This window comes from Populus euphratica, unplaced genomic scaffold (genome assembly GCF_000495115.2).
Source record: "Populus euphratica unplaced genomic scaffold, PopEup_1.0 scaffold184.1, whole genome shotgun sequence".
Classification (NCBI taxonomy): Eukaryota; Viridiplantae; Streptophyta; class Magnoliopsida; order Malpighiales; family Salicaceae; genus Populus; species Populus euphratica.
Window position 1 is genome coordinate 426,772 of NW_011500065.1, and position 14,581 is coordinate 441,352.

The 14,581-nt window shown below is 34.5% G+C and overlaps 3 protein-coding genes across 4 annotated transcripts; 1 reads left to right on the forward strand and 2 right to left on the reverse strand.

Annotated features, from left to right (window-relative positions):
- Positions 1 to 1,096: 1,096 nt before the first annotated feature.
- Positions 1,097 to 4,304, forward strand: LOC105108239 (methyl-CpG-binding domain protein 4-like). Of its 2 annotated transcripts, XR_839007.1 has the most exons (4): positions 1,097 to 1,526; positions 3,230 to 3,426; positions 3,534 to 3,819; positions 4,077 to 4,304. XR_839007.1 is itself a non-coding variant. In XM_011002483.1 (3 exons), the coding sequence occupies exons 1-3, from the start codon at positions 1,164 to 1,166 to the stop codon at positions 3,652 to 3,654; spliced, it is 681 nt and encodes a 226-aa protein (XP_011000785.1). In that variant the 5' UTR covers positions 1,097 to 1,163; the 3' UTR covers positions 3,655 to 3,951. The 2 variants fall into 2 exon arrangements, 1 of the variants encoding a protein (XP_011000785.1); XM_011002483.1 differs by lacking the exon at positions 4,077 to 4,304 and having other exon boundaries at positions 3,534 to 3,951.
- A 2,570-nt stretch (positions 4,305 to 6,874) lies between these two features.
- LOC105108240 (60S ribosomal protein L19-3-like) lies at positions 6,875 to 9,301 on the reverse strand. Its single transcript, XM_011002484.1, has 5 exons — positions 9,080 to 9,301; positions 8,516 to 8,638; positions 7,804 to 8,117; positions 7,321 to 7,382; positions 6,875 to 7,230 (listed from the first exon to the last, which is right to left on the reverse strand). Exons 1-5 carry the CDS (start codon positions 9,189 to 9,191, stop codon positions 7,206 to 7,208), a joined length of 636 nt encoding a protein of 211 aa, XP_011000786.1. The 5' UTR covers positions 9,192 to 9,301; the 3' UTR covers positions 6,875 to 7,205.
- A 417-nt stretch (positions 9,302 to 9,718) lies between these two features.
- LOC105108241 (organic cation/carnitine transporter 1-like) lies at positions 9,719 to 12,288 on the reverse strand. The gene is made up of 2 exons (XM_011002486.1): positions 11,318 to 12,288; positions 9,719 to 11,045 (listed from the first exon to the last, which is right to left on the reverse strand). The coding sequence occupies exons 1-2, from the start codon at positions 11,751 to 11,753 to the stop codon at positions 9,841 to 9,843; spliced, it is 1,641 nt and encodes a 546-aa protein (XP_011000788.1). The 5' UTR covers positions 11,754 to 12,288; the 3' UTR covers positions 9,719 to 9,840.
- Between the last annotated feature and the right edge of the window lie 2,293 nt (positions 12,289 to 14,581).

Here is a 14,581-nt window from a genome sequence, read left to right on the forward strand (position 1 = left end):
GATGTTAGGGTTTTAAAAAGTGACGGCAACTTTATGTTTTTCTTTCCACGTGGGAGTTAAAACAAAACATAACTAAATTCTACCAATATATTTACTATAGGGAGGGACTATCTATTTAAAATAAAACATATTTCATCTTCAGATCTTCTCACACTTAGAGTCTAGATAATAAAATAAATAGAATGTTTTGTAGGGCCCGAGCCCTGCTTACCCCTTTCAATCCGCCACTAGTCTTAGCCCTAGGGTTAGGGTTTAAATCTGAAACTTTCAAGTGAAAATCAAATAAATGAAAGCAAGCTAGAAAGGAAAACAACAAGTGGGAAGGAAGAAAAAAACAACAAAGGCAGAGATTCTAGACAGATGAAGTTTCCTAGCAAGTTCTATAATCCATAAAATACTCTCATTTCTTAACCTGAAGCAAGCAGTCCAGATGTGTGTGTTGGCCTCAAGATAAAGAAAAAAAAAGTTTTAAAGATTATATGAAAAAACAATGTGATATCATGAACTTATATAATAACAGTGTTCTTGTAACTCTATTGAATTAAACTCAAATTGAAAATAACAAAAATTTTAGGAAATTGGTTACTCTTTAAGGATGTGAAATTAAAAGTGAAAGTGAGGTCATATATAATATTATGGGGTGAAAGTAGAATGACATTTTCTTAACACAAATAGCATTAGTAAATTTTATTCTAGATTTTAGACAAACACAATTAATATGGGATTGAGATTTGAGATTGATGCACTAATTTTTAGTTTTTATTTTTATAATTATAATGAATAAGTTGGTTTAATTGTTGAATTTAATGATCTGTCAATCTAAAATTTAGTATAATATGTCAATTTAATAACTTATTAATTTAAGATTTAATTTTATTAGAATTTTAAATTAAATTGAATAAAAACTAACTCAAAGTCAATTAACCTGAAAAATAAATTTCTAACTCAATCAATATAATTTAAATTAACTCAAGCTATTACACACAAATTATGATTTTGGAACATTAGTTAAGCACGAGTTTACTCATTTCGGCATGGTGGCTGTGAAACTTAGAATTTAAGCTGCAAGCCTGCAAGAGGTGTAATGGGCCTGAAAACATTGGATTGACTACAAAAGAGTCCAGCAGAAGGAAACTGCATAAGACGAGCATTTCTGACACCCAATGGCAATGCAGTTGAGCATGGAAAGCTCAAGAGTAGGTGAGTTAGACTTAGAAGAATGCAGCAATTCCAACAAGGCAAAGAGGAGAAAGAAGAAGCCAATTTCGAATCAGGAAGAAGATATAGAGAAGGATGCCAATGTCAATGGCAGGTCTAAGAAGAAGAAAGAAGGGACTAAAACGTCACTTCCTTCTGGTACTACTAGTCCTTATTACAACAAGTTTGATGAGGCTTACGAAAGGAAAACAGCAGACAACACATGGAAGCCACCACAATCTGAATTTGGGTTCTTGCATAATCATGCACATGACCCCTGGAGAGTTTTGGTCATTTGTATGCTCCTTAATCGCACTGCTGGTACTCGGGTACTCTATATGCTCTCAAAGTCAGTCTTTTCCTGTTCTTTTGGTGGTTTTATTTTCTTCTTGAAATTGATATTTGTGGGTATGCGTGAATGTTTAACCTTTTAGCTGATTACTTTGTGAATTTTAGTTGTTAATGTACTGTTGATAATTGGGTCTGGTTTAGAAGACTTGTTTGGATGTTGTAATTAAAAAGTACTGACCTTCAAATTAAAAAAAAAAAAATTGAAACTTTATGGTGCTATTTATCTGTAAAAGATCTTGGAAATTATTTCCCCATACAAATAGGAATGAGGATGGATAATTCATGTAGGATTTACACTTCTTTCATTGTTTGACAGCTTCTTAGAAGTGGAAGGTTTTCTTTTTTGTACCGCTACGTTGTGTACTTTCCCACTGTGTTTTTGAATAAAACTTAAAGTAATTGTAAGCAAACTTTAAACTGGCCTGAGATTTTGAACGCAGCCAACTCTTACTCTGGATTATTCCCAAGGCATTGGAAGGTGGTCTTGCCCTCTTAATTATTGTGCTCATTTGAGTGATTTTTTATGTTCTTTTTGCCTGTCGAGGATGTACAAGGCGTTATGTAGAGCATCTACAAACTGTAGTAGTTAAGACTCTCTAAAGAGCTAAGTCCTCTTTGTTATCAATCAATTTTTTAGGGTTCCTTGATATATTTCTCCGGCTGGATTTTTTTTTTAAAAAAAAAATTGCATGGTTTCATGTCTTTTGTTAAAAACACCAGCTTTTTAGTTTTGTACCTATCTATTGTCTGGTGACAGGTGCTATTCCATTTCTCGACCAAGTTCTATGTAATTAGAAACCAAGAACAATCAGTTCACGTCTTGCAAATTTATGTTGAACCTGCAATTAGGAGACTCTATAGATCTAGATGTAGTCTCTATGGAAAGAAAAATCTCTGCCTTTGATCATGGCTTGCAAATTTATTTGCTATCATTCTTGTTCCTATAAGACTATGGTGATGGCTCTCAACAACGACAACATCAAATGTTATTCAAAGATTTTATTTATACTGCCAACTGTGTCATCTTTTGGAGTGCCTAAACAAGTTGCTCACCACACAAGCAGATGTATGACTCTTAGATTTTGGGCATCATAGCTCATGGGATTTGATTGCTAAATGTTGATATTATGGCAAGACGAACTGGACTGGAATAAAATGGAAGGAGAGATCTTGTACTGGTTATTGTGACTTAGCATGAAACATTAGGTTTTCCATTTTGGATTAGAGTTTCTTTCTTTCTATTTTGAATAGGGGAGTTAAGCTATAACAATAAGAAGATTACAATATGAATGCATAAATATGATTGAGCATCATGAAGCACAAGCCTTGATTCCTCCCACAATAGAGACCTGGTTGGATTTCTTCCCTTTTGAAACCCCACCCACCCTCTCAGTCCCTCAACAGGCCTTCAGTTAAGGATTGGTTTGGTTTTGTGGTATTGCTTGATTTGGTTCTTGATGTGTTTTCTGAGTAGCAATCCTAATCTGTATCTCAATTTATCCCCTTCTCCTATCACTACTTGGCAGAAAATTGGGTTGAATGTTGCTAACAAAAAACTTTTTCAATTATTCTTCATCCGCTTGATTTCAACAAGATTTCAAGTCTCTTGTCAAACATGAAGGGATCACTGCATAAGCATTGATGCAGTCAGTTTACTTAAATAGAACATAGCTAAATGCAGGCTGAAAGAGTTGTAGCAGACCTCTTTACTCTGTGTCCTGATGCTAAGGCTGCCACTGGGGTTGCCACAGAGGAGATTGAAAGAGCAATTAAAAGTCTAGGTTTACAAAAGAGGAGAGCAAAGATGGTACAGCGATTATCTGAAGACTATTTACAGGAGGACTGGACCCATGTCACTCAGTTGCCTGGTGTTGGAAAGTAAGTGTAATTATTATTTTTTCATCATGATAGATACTTTCTTTCTTTAAAACTGTATTAACTTTATCATGGGAAACTCTGATAAACTTTTGTCTAATTTCTTGTAGGTATGCTGCTGATGCACATGCAATATTCTGCACAGGAAAGTGGGAGCAGGTTAGACCAAATGATCACATGCTAAATCGATACTGGGAATACCTATGCAGTACCAAGAATGCTTTGTCATAAGCATCAATCTTTTGGAGGAGTTGTTGGTTGTTAGTGCATGAGCTAAATGCACGCAATTGAATACCAGATAAAATGTTGATCAGAGGGGCGCAAAATCTGTAGTGGATGGAGCTATGACCTTGTTAGTTTCATAGGAGTCCACATTTTGACGTCGCATGAACTCAGGTCAAAAGCCTCCTCAATTTACACTGTTGTTTCCCTTGTTATCCTGGATTTTTGAATCTGTCATTTCTTGAAACTCAATTTCTATTTTCTGGTAAGAAAATGAGGAAGGTTTTTGTGCTGATTTGTTTTCCAGTTAGTGGCACATCGGCCAGATTTTACAAGAAACTGCAGCATATAATAGCATGAGGCTCTATAATATTTCTCTTCAAGTTTTCTTCTTGCACGAATGCATCATTTTGTGCCTCAATTTCTTGTAGGCGCTCTAGGCCATCCTAGACTCGTTTCCCATCCTAGCAAGTGGCTTAAATGCGGAAGTACGGTTTACATAAGCCGTAAAGCCACTGTCAAGTTGCTCGAGAATTAGAAATGGTTTTTCATCTTGGGATCGAAAATGGGTTGGCGTTTCATGTTTTGGCATGCGATCACACGAAGCATTAAGACCTCATGGTAGCAAGGACATGTCTATAAACCACTCAAATCCAAAATACATATATATGCAGACAATATTGTTGTCTTCAACACCTTTATTCTAGCTTTTTTGGATTTTCTTTTTAGCACAGTTATTAAATTTTTTATGATAAATAAAAAAAATATCTAGAGATATAATCACAGTTTTCACAAGTCACAGATGGAAACTACAATACTTAAATTGTAAATATCAATTTTGTTTCATGAAATGTACAGGAAAAGAAAATATTTATGAATATAGCATGGTTTTAGAAGTTGTAGATAGCAACTGCGATACACGAGTTGCATGTTACACATGGCATCTATAATGTTATGTGAAATTTATATTATTAGCCCTTTTCTTTCTTTTTTTCTTTTTCTTTGCTCCTCTCTCTCTCTCTCCCCACAACCATCCACCCCTCCCCTCTCTCCCCACAACCATCCACCCCTCCCCTCTCTCCCCACAACCATCCACCCCTCCCCTTTAACTAGTGCCAGCAATCTTCCTCTCTCTCTCTCTCTCTCCTCATTGCAAATCATCCATTTTCCAACCAAAACATCCACCATTAGTTACAATCACAACCCACATTATACATTTAGAGGTATATTAATAATTTCTTCTTAATGAATTAAATGTAATTCATGTTAACATGTGTTAACTTGATTTCATAAAATGTTAGGATTTTAAATTAAGAATTATGTTAATTAGATATAATTTGAGTTGATAATTAGGTTATTTTATAAAATAATCAATGATTTTAGGTTGTTGCTGATTGTGTCAATCAAGCTTATTATTTTGGTGTACCACTATGTATTCATGAAAGTATAAATTTAATGTTTGAGTTTACAGTGATTAATGAGATTAATATGCTAGAGCTCTATTTCAATAATAGATCTAGATAAAGAAACTCTTTTAATATGGAGTTGACTTAGGTTCCAAATAACTCTCAAAGAATCACACAAGTATCATAAGCAGCTAGTCATCTAGGTTAGGTGGCAATGTAAGTAGAAAAATATTAGTGGAGGAAATTGTTAATGTGGAACCTTAGTTAAGTATGACATCTGTTTCATATTTCTATGAAGAATCTAAATCAAGTAACAATGAAGATGACCATCACATTGATAAAATTGACATTGAGGAGGAAAATAAGGATACTGATACTGAGTTAGTTGAGCTTGTTAATCACTATATGGCTCCTCCTACTCCTGAAGTTAAGGTTGTGAATATAGATAACCAATATAGATACAATATCTAGGTTAATTGTCGTAGGCATCTAAGCTTATTAGTTGATGAATTAGAGATTAAAAAAAAAACAAATTTGAATGTATTACTATAGTAAAAATATGGCATATAAAAAACTCATTGCAATACAAGGTTCATCATTAAATTAAAACTTATGTGTGTAGTTACAATGTGTTTAGGAACTAGTTTGTAGATGATATTTGCATGAAAAATATCATCAAAAATCTAATTCATGAAAATTTTCAAAATTTAAAGGGCCATACATACGTCAAAACCTTTATATTTTAAACATTATTATCAGGTTGACTCAAATCTCATTATTGAGATGATGTTGACAATTCTGAAGAGATATTTAAGTATGAGTGTTATAATGGTTAAGGTATTGTAGAGAGGGATTATAAGCATTACGTTTTCTATTGGAAGGCGTAGATGACCAAAAAAAGATATTAGAGTGGTTATTTGATACATATAAAGAATATTTTAAAATCTACGTAGAATGTTGGTGGCTATCACATATTTAAATTTAGAAATAATTATCACTTGGAATCATAAAATGCTTAATAACAATAAGATAATATTTGGAAAAGCATTTTGGGTATTTGGTGCTTCAATTGATGGGTTTCAATAGTCATTCTTTAATTAGTATTGATGCTACTCACCTTTATGGTATGTATAAGAAAAAATTATTAATTACAGTTATTAATGATGTAAATAATGAAGTTTATTCATTGTTTCTACTATCAGTGAAGAAGATACAAACAATAATTGGAGTTCATTAATTGAAGTTCATTTTTATATTTGTCTCGAATTGACAATCACATTGAACTATATATTATATCAAATATACATGCATTAATTAAGAGTTTTATATCATAAGTAACTTCAATATTAAGTTAAGAAATATGGCCTTGAAAAGTACATTGCATATGACATGTATTAATCCTTCTAAATAGCAATTTAATATTTTAAGATTTGATGGAGACTGATAATGCAGCTAGAGCATGGCTTAAAGTTAAACCTAGAGAAAAACAAGATAAACAGGCAATTTCATATGATTTTGGTGGTTACAAATGCTATTCGCTACTATCAAGAGATGCTATACTCATTCAAGTGTGCTCGTTCCCTAGCTAAACTACTTTTTCGCTTTTGCTATTTTATTAAAAAAATAAAAATAACGTGCTAAGTTTAAAAAACACTCTTAATTCTAGACAGGGAACTAAAAACGATACTTTAGTATGTGTTTCTGAAATAAGTGTAACTAATGAATCATCAATGCGGGAAAATCCAAATACACTGCCTTGTTCCATATCCACATTTAATTTTGAAATAAATATTTCGTGCGCTATCCTCGCATCATAGCTGATCTCTTGAAATTGATGTCGAATAGATCCTACAATTCTCAAGGTTTTCATTCTTTGAAACAATTCAGCTGCACCATACCACATGCCCCTTGAGAAAGGACGCAGCAATGGCCTGGTATCGTCATATAAAGAAATACAGAAAAACTCCAAGAAATTGGAATTTCATCAAGGAACAATAATTAAAAACAGATTGTCAAGTGCAAAAATATGTTCATCATCCATCTACGATATAAAGCAACGAGGTCCCAGCAACAAAAAAGCACATGAACAAAACTAACACCAAGGACACAATGATGATCTAAAGTCTAGAATTCTTGGAGCTCTTAATTAGGTTCTCACTTCTTGGATTTCTTTGATCCCCTGTAAGCCAAAGAAAAAAAAAGATCAAGATGTTGAACCACAACAAGTGGGTTTTTAATGCATGTAAAATCCTGTCAAAAAGATGCTTACTGGGCTGGTTGAGGTGCGGCAGCAGCAGGTGGTGCAACTACTGGTTTCTCTGCGCCAGGTCCCTGAACAAAATCAAAACAAAAATATTTCAACTTCCCTTGCAATAGCGGGAATCCAATAGGGATCTACATAAAACTTCTGATTTTGATTCTTTTATAAGATTCAATTGAGAATGATAGAAAAAATCATCAAGATTTGAGCAGATTGAAATTCACTCATAATCATTGCACTCACCACATGATACGAATTGAAAACTCACAAAATGATCCGCTAAACACTTACAAGATTATGTGACTAAAAGGATCACACTTCACTTATCAAGAGGACTAAACAAAAAGAACCTAATCTTTGATATTCCCATGTTCTTAACATGGTTATAACAGGGAAATACAGCCAAGGTTCAACTATCTTACCAAACAAATCAATAAAGAACAATAAATTTCAAGCATCGAGTAACTATATCAATGCTGCTATACATCTTACCTGGGCCAAACGTTCCTCCCTCCTAGCAAATTTCCTTTCTCTGCTTGCCTTGTTCTTTGCCCTCTTAGCCTCAAACTGGTCAGACAAAGTCTTCTCTCTAGCCTTTTCAGCCTTTGACTTGTGAATGCTCTCCATAAGAACTCTCTTGTTCTTGAAGACATTACCCTTCACCTTCATGTACATGTCATGGTACATGTGCTTGTCAATCTTCTTGGACTCCCTGTACTTACAAAGCAGCCGCCTGAGGACACGCATTCTCCTCATCCAGAGAACTTTAGTTGGCAACCTAGCCTCCCTTGTACCCTTGCGCTTACCTAGAGTAGTTTTAAAGAGCTTTTAGTTAGCAAGCTTTTTCCCACAAAACATATAGGAAATGAACCAGCCAAAGACAAATGATATGAATAAAAGAACTCATAGCACCATTCCCAATGTAATTAATAGGTATGCCATCTAAAAATTTCAGTTTTTCTCTTAAGAACTTTTTTTTCACATGTCTAATAAATCGAGTTCAAAACAAATATTAGTGAAAGTCCAGGATAGAGATACAAACAGAAGAATATAACACATGAACAGTGGCCTACTTCTACAGAAAAAACTTGGGTTTTTTTCCAAAAAATATTTCATAGAGCTCCATTCTTCAACAACTCCCAAGCTCAAACATACAATTAAAATTGCAAACTCTAAATAGTCAAATGGTTCAGATTAAATATACCATATCCAGAGTGCCTTCCCTTTCTCTTGGCTTCCTTCATGCGACGGGCACGAGATCGAGAGTGAATCTTTGTTGGCTTCCTGATGATGAAACCATCCTTTACCAACTTCCTAATGTTTTGGCCTGCATTGTACAAAGTGAATGCATAAATCAAACAATACCCAAACAGCAACTGTTCCCCACCCCACACAGATGAATTTATTGCTATAAGCATCAATGATGGTGCATGGCAGCTTCCATCGTGTCAGAAATTGAGCCAACCAAAATACAACGTTGCAATACCAAAACCAAATCAAGTACAAACGAGGATGAATTTTATAATTCTTACAAAAACTACTTCATTAAAAAAATGACAAGTATTTTACCACCCCTCCAACCCTATTGGCAAAAAAGAAACTTAAAATCCAGTGAGATTAAATTGCAAATGGGCTGCAGAATCTAAAAAGACGATTAACAAGTGATTATGATTATTATTACTATGATACCTTGGACTACTACAGAATTCCGGAATCACCATTCCTAAAAGTATGATAATAAGAGAGAAGAGATGGGGAAGGCATTTACGAGAGTTAGCCATGGAGATTTCGTTGACTTCATTTGGATCAAGCCAAACCTTGCCTTTCCCACACTTTAGAACGCTAGCGGAAAGCCGCTTTTGGAGCTTCAACGACACCATCTCCCTGTTTCTTGATCACTCTCCCTCACACTTTGCAGCTGGGAGGATAGCAGAAGCGTTTTCTGTGAAGCGGAAGCGGCTGTTTATAGCATGCTAGCCCTAGTTTCAGTAACTCCCCTCGCTAGGGTTTTTCACTCTGTAGGCTTCTTTGGGTTTAAGAAGATGGGCCTAAACTTATTCGATATAATTTTCTGTTTTAAATTGGAGGCCCATTGTCGGGTTAGGCATATATAGAAAAGCCTAGAAGGCCCAATTAAATTATTTTTATACTTTTTTTTTTCTAGTGAGAAAATTAAGATTTTTTTATTTCACGATAAAGATATTTATATCATTTCGTTTCAAATGAGAATTATTATTATTTTTATTATGTTAAAAGCATAGTGATGCATAAAATTAAAAATTTAAATAAAAACTATAATATTTTTATTTAAATATATCTTTATTTTAGTTATACAAGGATATTTTACAAGCCATATGGTATTGTGATATATAAAAATGTGAATTAAAATTCTTAATTTGTGACATTGCACCATTGAAATTTGAATTAAAAACTAGGAATTTTTGTAAGAGCACTATATCATACATACATATGGAAAAGCACTAGTATTTTTTTTTTATTTATTTTTTTCCATATACTTTACAAGAGGCTCTATGCTTGAGTAATTTGATTCCCAACTTTGTTTTTCTCATCTTCTTCTTCTTGCTTCAAAGTGTCATAAAGAGGAGCGTTTCTTGTCTCAGGTAGCCACCAACTTAAAACTCCACTAAAAATGGAGAGGATCCCAAATACGAGGAAAGAAAGAGATGGACTTAAGCGACCGGCAGCAACTAGCAATGGTGCTATTGAAGCACCCAACATCAAGGCTTGTCTTGATTGCGACACGGCAAAGTTTCTCACATTGGTTGGGAATAGCTCAATGCAATAAACATACAAGACATCGAATGCCACTGAAGCAGCCATGAAACCAATTCCTTCAATAGCCAGTTGAGCCCAATTCCCAGTACTGGATTTGTCAGCGTTCTTTGCGCGTTTTCCATGAGCGAAAACGATGCAAAGAAGGCAAGAAATCCCAGCTAGAAAAGCAGAGAGTGAGAAGAGAAGTCGCCGGCCAGTGAGGCCCAAGAGTATAGTACCGATGACAACTGCAGGAACCTCCATCAATGCGTTGAGTCCAACAGAGAAATAAAGGTTGAAATTCAGGTTCTCAACATTCAGTTGAACACCATAGTAAACAAAACCAATTCCGAAACCTGCCATCATTACTGTGATCATTCTTTTAGCAGCCCATTTTGTCCTCCACAGGCTTTCTTTTGTGCAATTTTTTGTCAACGCTTCATTTTCACCACCCTCTCCCGGTGCTGACGGATTGGCAAGACAGAGGTTTTCGGGCAGTGTCTTGCCATTAAGCCTTGCGAAAGTTTTCAAAACATCAAGGGCTTCTTTGCTCCTTCCCCTAACAAGAAGCCAGCGCGGAGATTCTGAGACAAAAGGGAAGAACAAGACAGAGTAGGCTAGAGGGAGAAGTGATAAAATCTTGTATAAATTCCTCCAATTTGTTCTTGTATGATAGGCAATTAAAGGCAGGGAAAGAAATCCTGCAGTGAAGAAAAAGAAGCCATATTGACTAACTGGACCACGCCATTTTCGTCCGACCACTTCTGTAGCTAGAACAATACAGCAGATTCCTATTCCAGATCGAGAAAAACCATTTGCGAATCGAAGCAAAGAATATACCCAGATGTTCGGTGAGAGGGATGTAAGGAAAGCGGTGACAGAGGTTAAGAGACATGAGAGTAGCACTGTTCTTTTTCGGCCCAGGGATGCGTCTGCTAGGTGGCCAAAAAATGCAGAACCTGCTTGCCAAATTAACATTTCACGAAGTTAATCACTGTAAATCAGGCGTAAAGTAATGTTCTTTAAGAAAGTTGTTTGGTATCTTCTCATTCTTTTTTATCGTACGTGTTTCGTCACATAATAAAAACGACAGCGACTTAACTATTTATTATTTTTCATACTCATCTAATCCAAAATGCTCCCCTGGAACAGAGAGGATCTGAACTAAGATAATGAAAATGATTATTCCTGAGATTCATAGAGATTAATGTCGGGACATGTAGTTCATTACCTAAGAGGGAACCAAGAAAGAACAGTGACGCAGGTGTAGCAGCAAGGAACCTGCGGTCACAAATGAGACCCCATTCAGCAATAATGGAACTTGTATGGCCATTGACCCATTCCCAAGTGTCTGGCATCAGTCCACAAACAGAAGAGGCATCACCATTGCTGCTACTAGACAAGCACAGAGACGACGATGAATTATTTATGCATCTCCAAGCAGATGGTTGGGCATCACTGAAGATGGTAACCAATGTGTTCTGTGAATCAAATATCCATGCTAGTGAAACCAAGAGCACATGTAAGAACTGTGACCACCCGAAGGATCCTACATACTCCTCCAACACCTCCTCCACTGTCAGCTCTAGGTTTGTTGCCGGTTGTGGCGCTACTCTTTCTGCTAACTGTAGGTTTCCATGCTCAAGGTTTTGTGCCTGGTCTTCCATATCTTTTCCCAACTGTTGGGTATCGAAGACAAGCCAATGTCTTGCTTCTGAGCATATATTTTTGCCATTTTGCCTATCTATATATAGGCGTTAGCTTTGCCACGAGTTACACAAAAAAACAAATTAAATTCTCAAGATGCGAGGGATTTTGAGCGAAGTACTTAGAAATTAACTACGTCCTTCACTATCTAGAACATGCAGTAGCTAGAAGATCAAAGCAATACGTAAATTTCTAATGGTTTTCTAATACATTTTGGGATCGTCATGGTGATTTTATCAAAACATCAAGCACATTAGCAAGAAACTCAAAAATTTTAATTTACAACTTCACAATTTATTATCCATGTTTGATTCATATGTTGTAGCATATATTCATATTAATTATAGCACAATGAACACAACAGTCGAACTGATAATGGTCCACTGGATGAACCAGAAACTTAACTAGATCAATGTCCAGATCATGTTTAATAACATTGATTATTATACTATCAAAGCTATAAGTTTTAACACAAGTGATCACTTATTAGTGCTATATACTTGGTTTGCCTAATCTTTATAAAAAATTTTAAAAAATAAAAACAAACAAGATTACAGAGGAAGTGACAGCTGCACAAAATTGTAGGAACATATCTGATAATCTATCGTATTGGCAACTATAAAAGGCTGCTGGGACCAAATCACACAGACATATCAAATCAATACAGTGTTGTTCGGTTGAAGCACTCAACGGCAATAAAACTCGTCAGCTTGAAATTTTAACTAATTGATAAATCAGAGGGCTCAGCATATCCCAGCCCAGCCGATTTGATTAATGTAATGTTCGTTTTTTCTGTTTAAAAAGCATTTTAATTTTTTTTTTTAAAAGTTATTTTTTTATTTGTGTTTTGATATCATTTAAAAAAAATATTATTTAAATATATTTTTTAATAAAAAATAATCATAACTACACCGCATTTTAAATCAGAAAATAATAAAAAAAGAAAGATAAATCAAATATATTCATAATGTTCAGAAGAATCGTTACTGTGAACAAGTCAACAGAATAGACTGGCAAGCCGGATAAATTGTAGTGGGTATTATCTTTTTAACTGTTTTTTAATATTTTTTATTTTTTAAAATTTATTTTTCATATTAATATATTAAAATAATTTAAAAAATATAAAAAAATAATTTAAAATAAAAAACTAAATTTTTTCCAGAAATACTACGCTTCTTAACGCACCCTTTTATGTATAAATAAAAAAATAATTTTTTATAATATTAATTTTAAAATTTATAAAATTAATTAAAATATATCCAATATTAATAAAAAAAGAAGTGAAAAGGCAACTTTCTATTTTTCAAAGCTATAGTTCCCCCCTTGTGTTTGCTGTCACAGCAGTGGCCATAACTCAATAATTCAAGAGTGTTATTTTAACTTTCGTGGTTGAGATTATAATCAGGTATAATCTAATTATATATAAAATTTAATTATAAAAATTAATATTTTTTATTTTTTATAATTTTTTTAATGAATTTCATATCCAAACCACAACTTTCACCTTTCATCGCTAAAACAAACACACATAAATTTATTGATAAGAAGACATGTTCACCACTCATGAAGACAACATTCGAAAATAATGCGATTAAGGGCTGTGATCAAAACCTCGTAGCTTAGCCATCCTCTTTCCAGACGTCTCCTGTGTCTTTCTATCAAAACCTTGTTGCTCAACCACTTATGTTTTCTCGATTTATCTTTCATTGGAAGCCCATTTTATAAGTGTCACCATTTGTTTTTAACCACCATTTTTTAGCATATTTTCAAAAAAAATCTTAAAATATTATATTTTTTTATTCAATTTGATTATTTTACGGCCGTTTTATAATTTTCATCCCCTTTGCGATAATCATTTTATAATTAAAAAAATAAAAGAAAAAACAGAAGAAAAGAAATAAAAAAGAATTAGTGAGAGAAACGATAATACATAAAGTTCTTGCCCCTTCTTAAGGCCATCAGAAGATAATGACGGGGAGAGAGAGAGTAGAAGGTGGGAGAAGGTTCGAGAAGATAAGAAAGGAAAGAAAAATAAAGGAGATTATAAATAGAGATAGGTCCACAAGGGAAGGGAAATAGAAAAAACAGAGAGAGAGAGAGAGAGAACCTGGACACCCCGTCCCTTTCCCTCCTCTACGAGTCACCAGTCCGACAATTAATGCAGACAACATTGTCACAAGAGCTCATCCATAAAAACATCCATGGCAGCACTGTAACAACCACTAGCTTCACCATTTCCTGTCTCCACCATGAACCCGAACCAACCCACCAACAAACCTTCTCTCCCTCGTTAGCCAACCACGATGCGCCAACGTAAGTGGCGGCACGACTACATGCTCCGGTTATTTCTCAAGGTTGATATCGAACCCCAAATAAATTTTGAAATTTTTAGAAGTTATTGAATTTTTCATGTCAAAATATTGATTATTGATGATGATTTCATTTGATTGATAATTGTGATTATTTGAAGTGATGTGTCCATATTACTGTGTAATAACCCTCGGATATGATATTGTAGACAGTGGCGGAGGCAGGGGGGGGCTGGCAGGGGTCCCGGGCCCTGCCCCTGCAGGAAATTTTTTTCCCAGCCCCCTTTTTTATAAATATTGTAAAAATAATTAAAAATTTAATTTTATTCCTTATAATTTTTAATTTGGCCCCCTTAGTTTTTTTTTCTTGCTCCGCCCCTGGTTGTAGAGGAATTTATTTTTTATTTTATGATTTTGTTTTAAGGAAAAAAATAAAGTTTATTTTCCTTTCCTTGTGAATCTGGATTTGTAGATTCAAG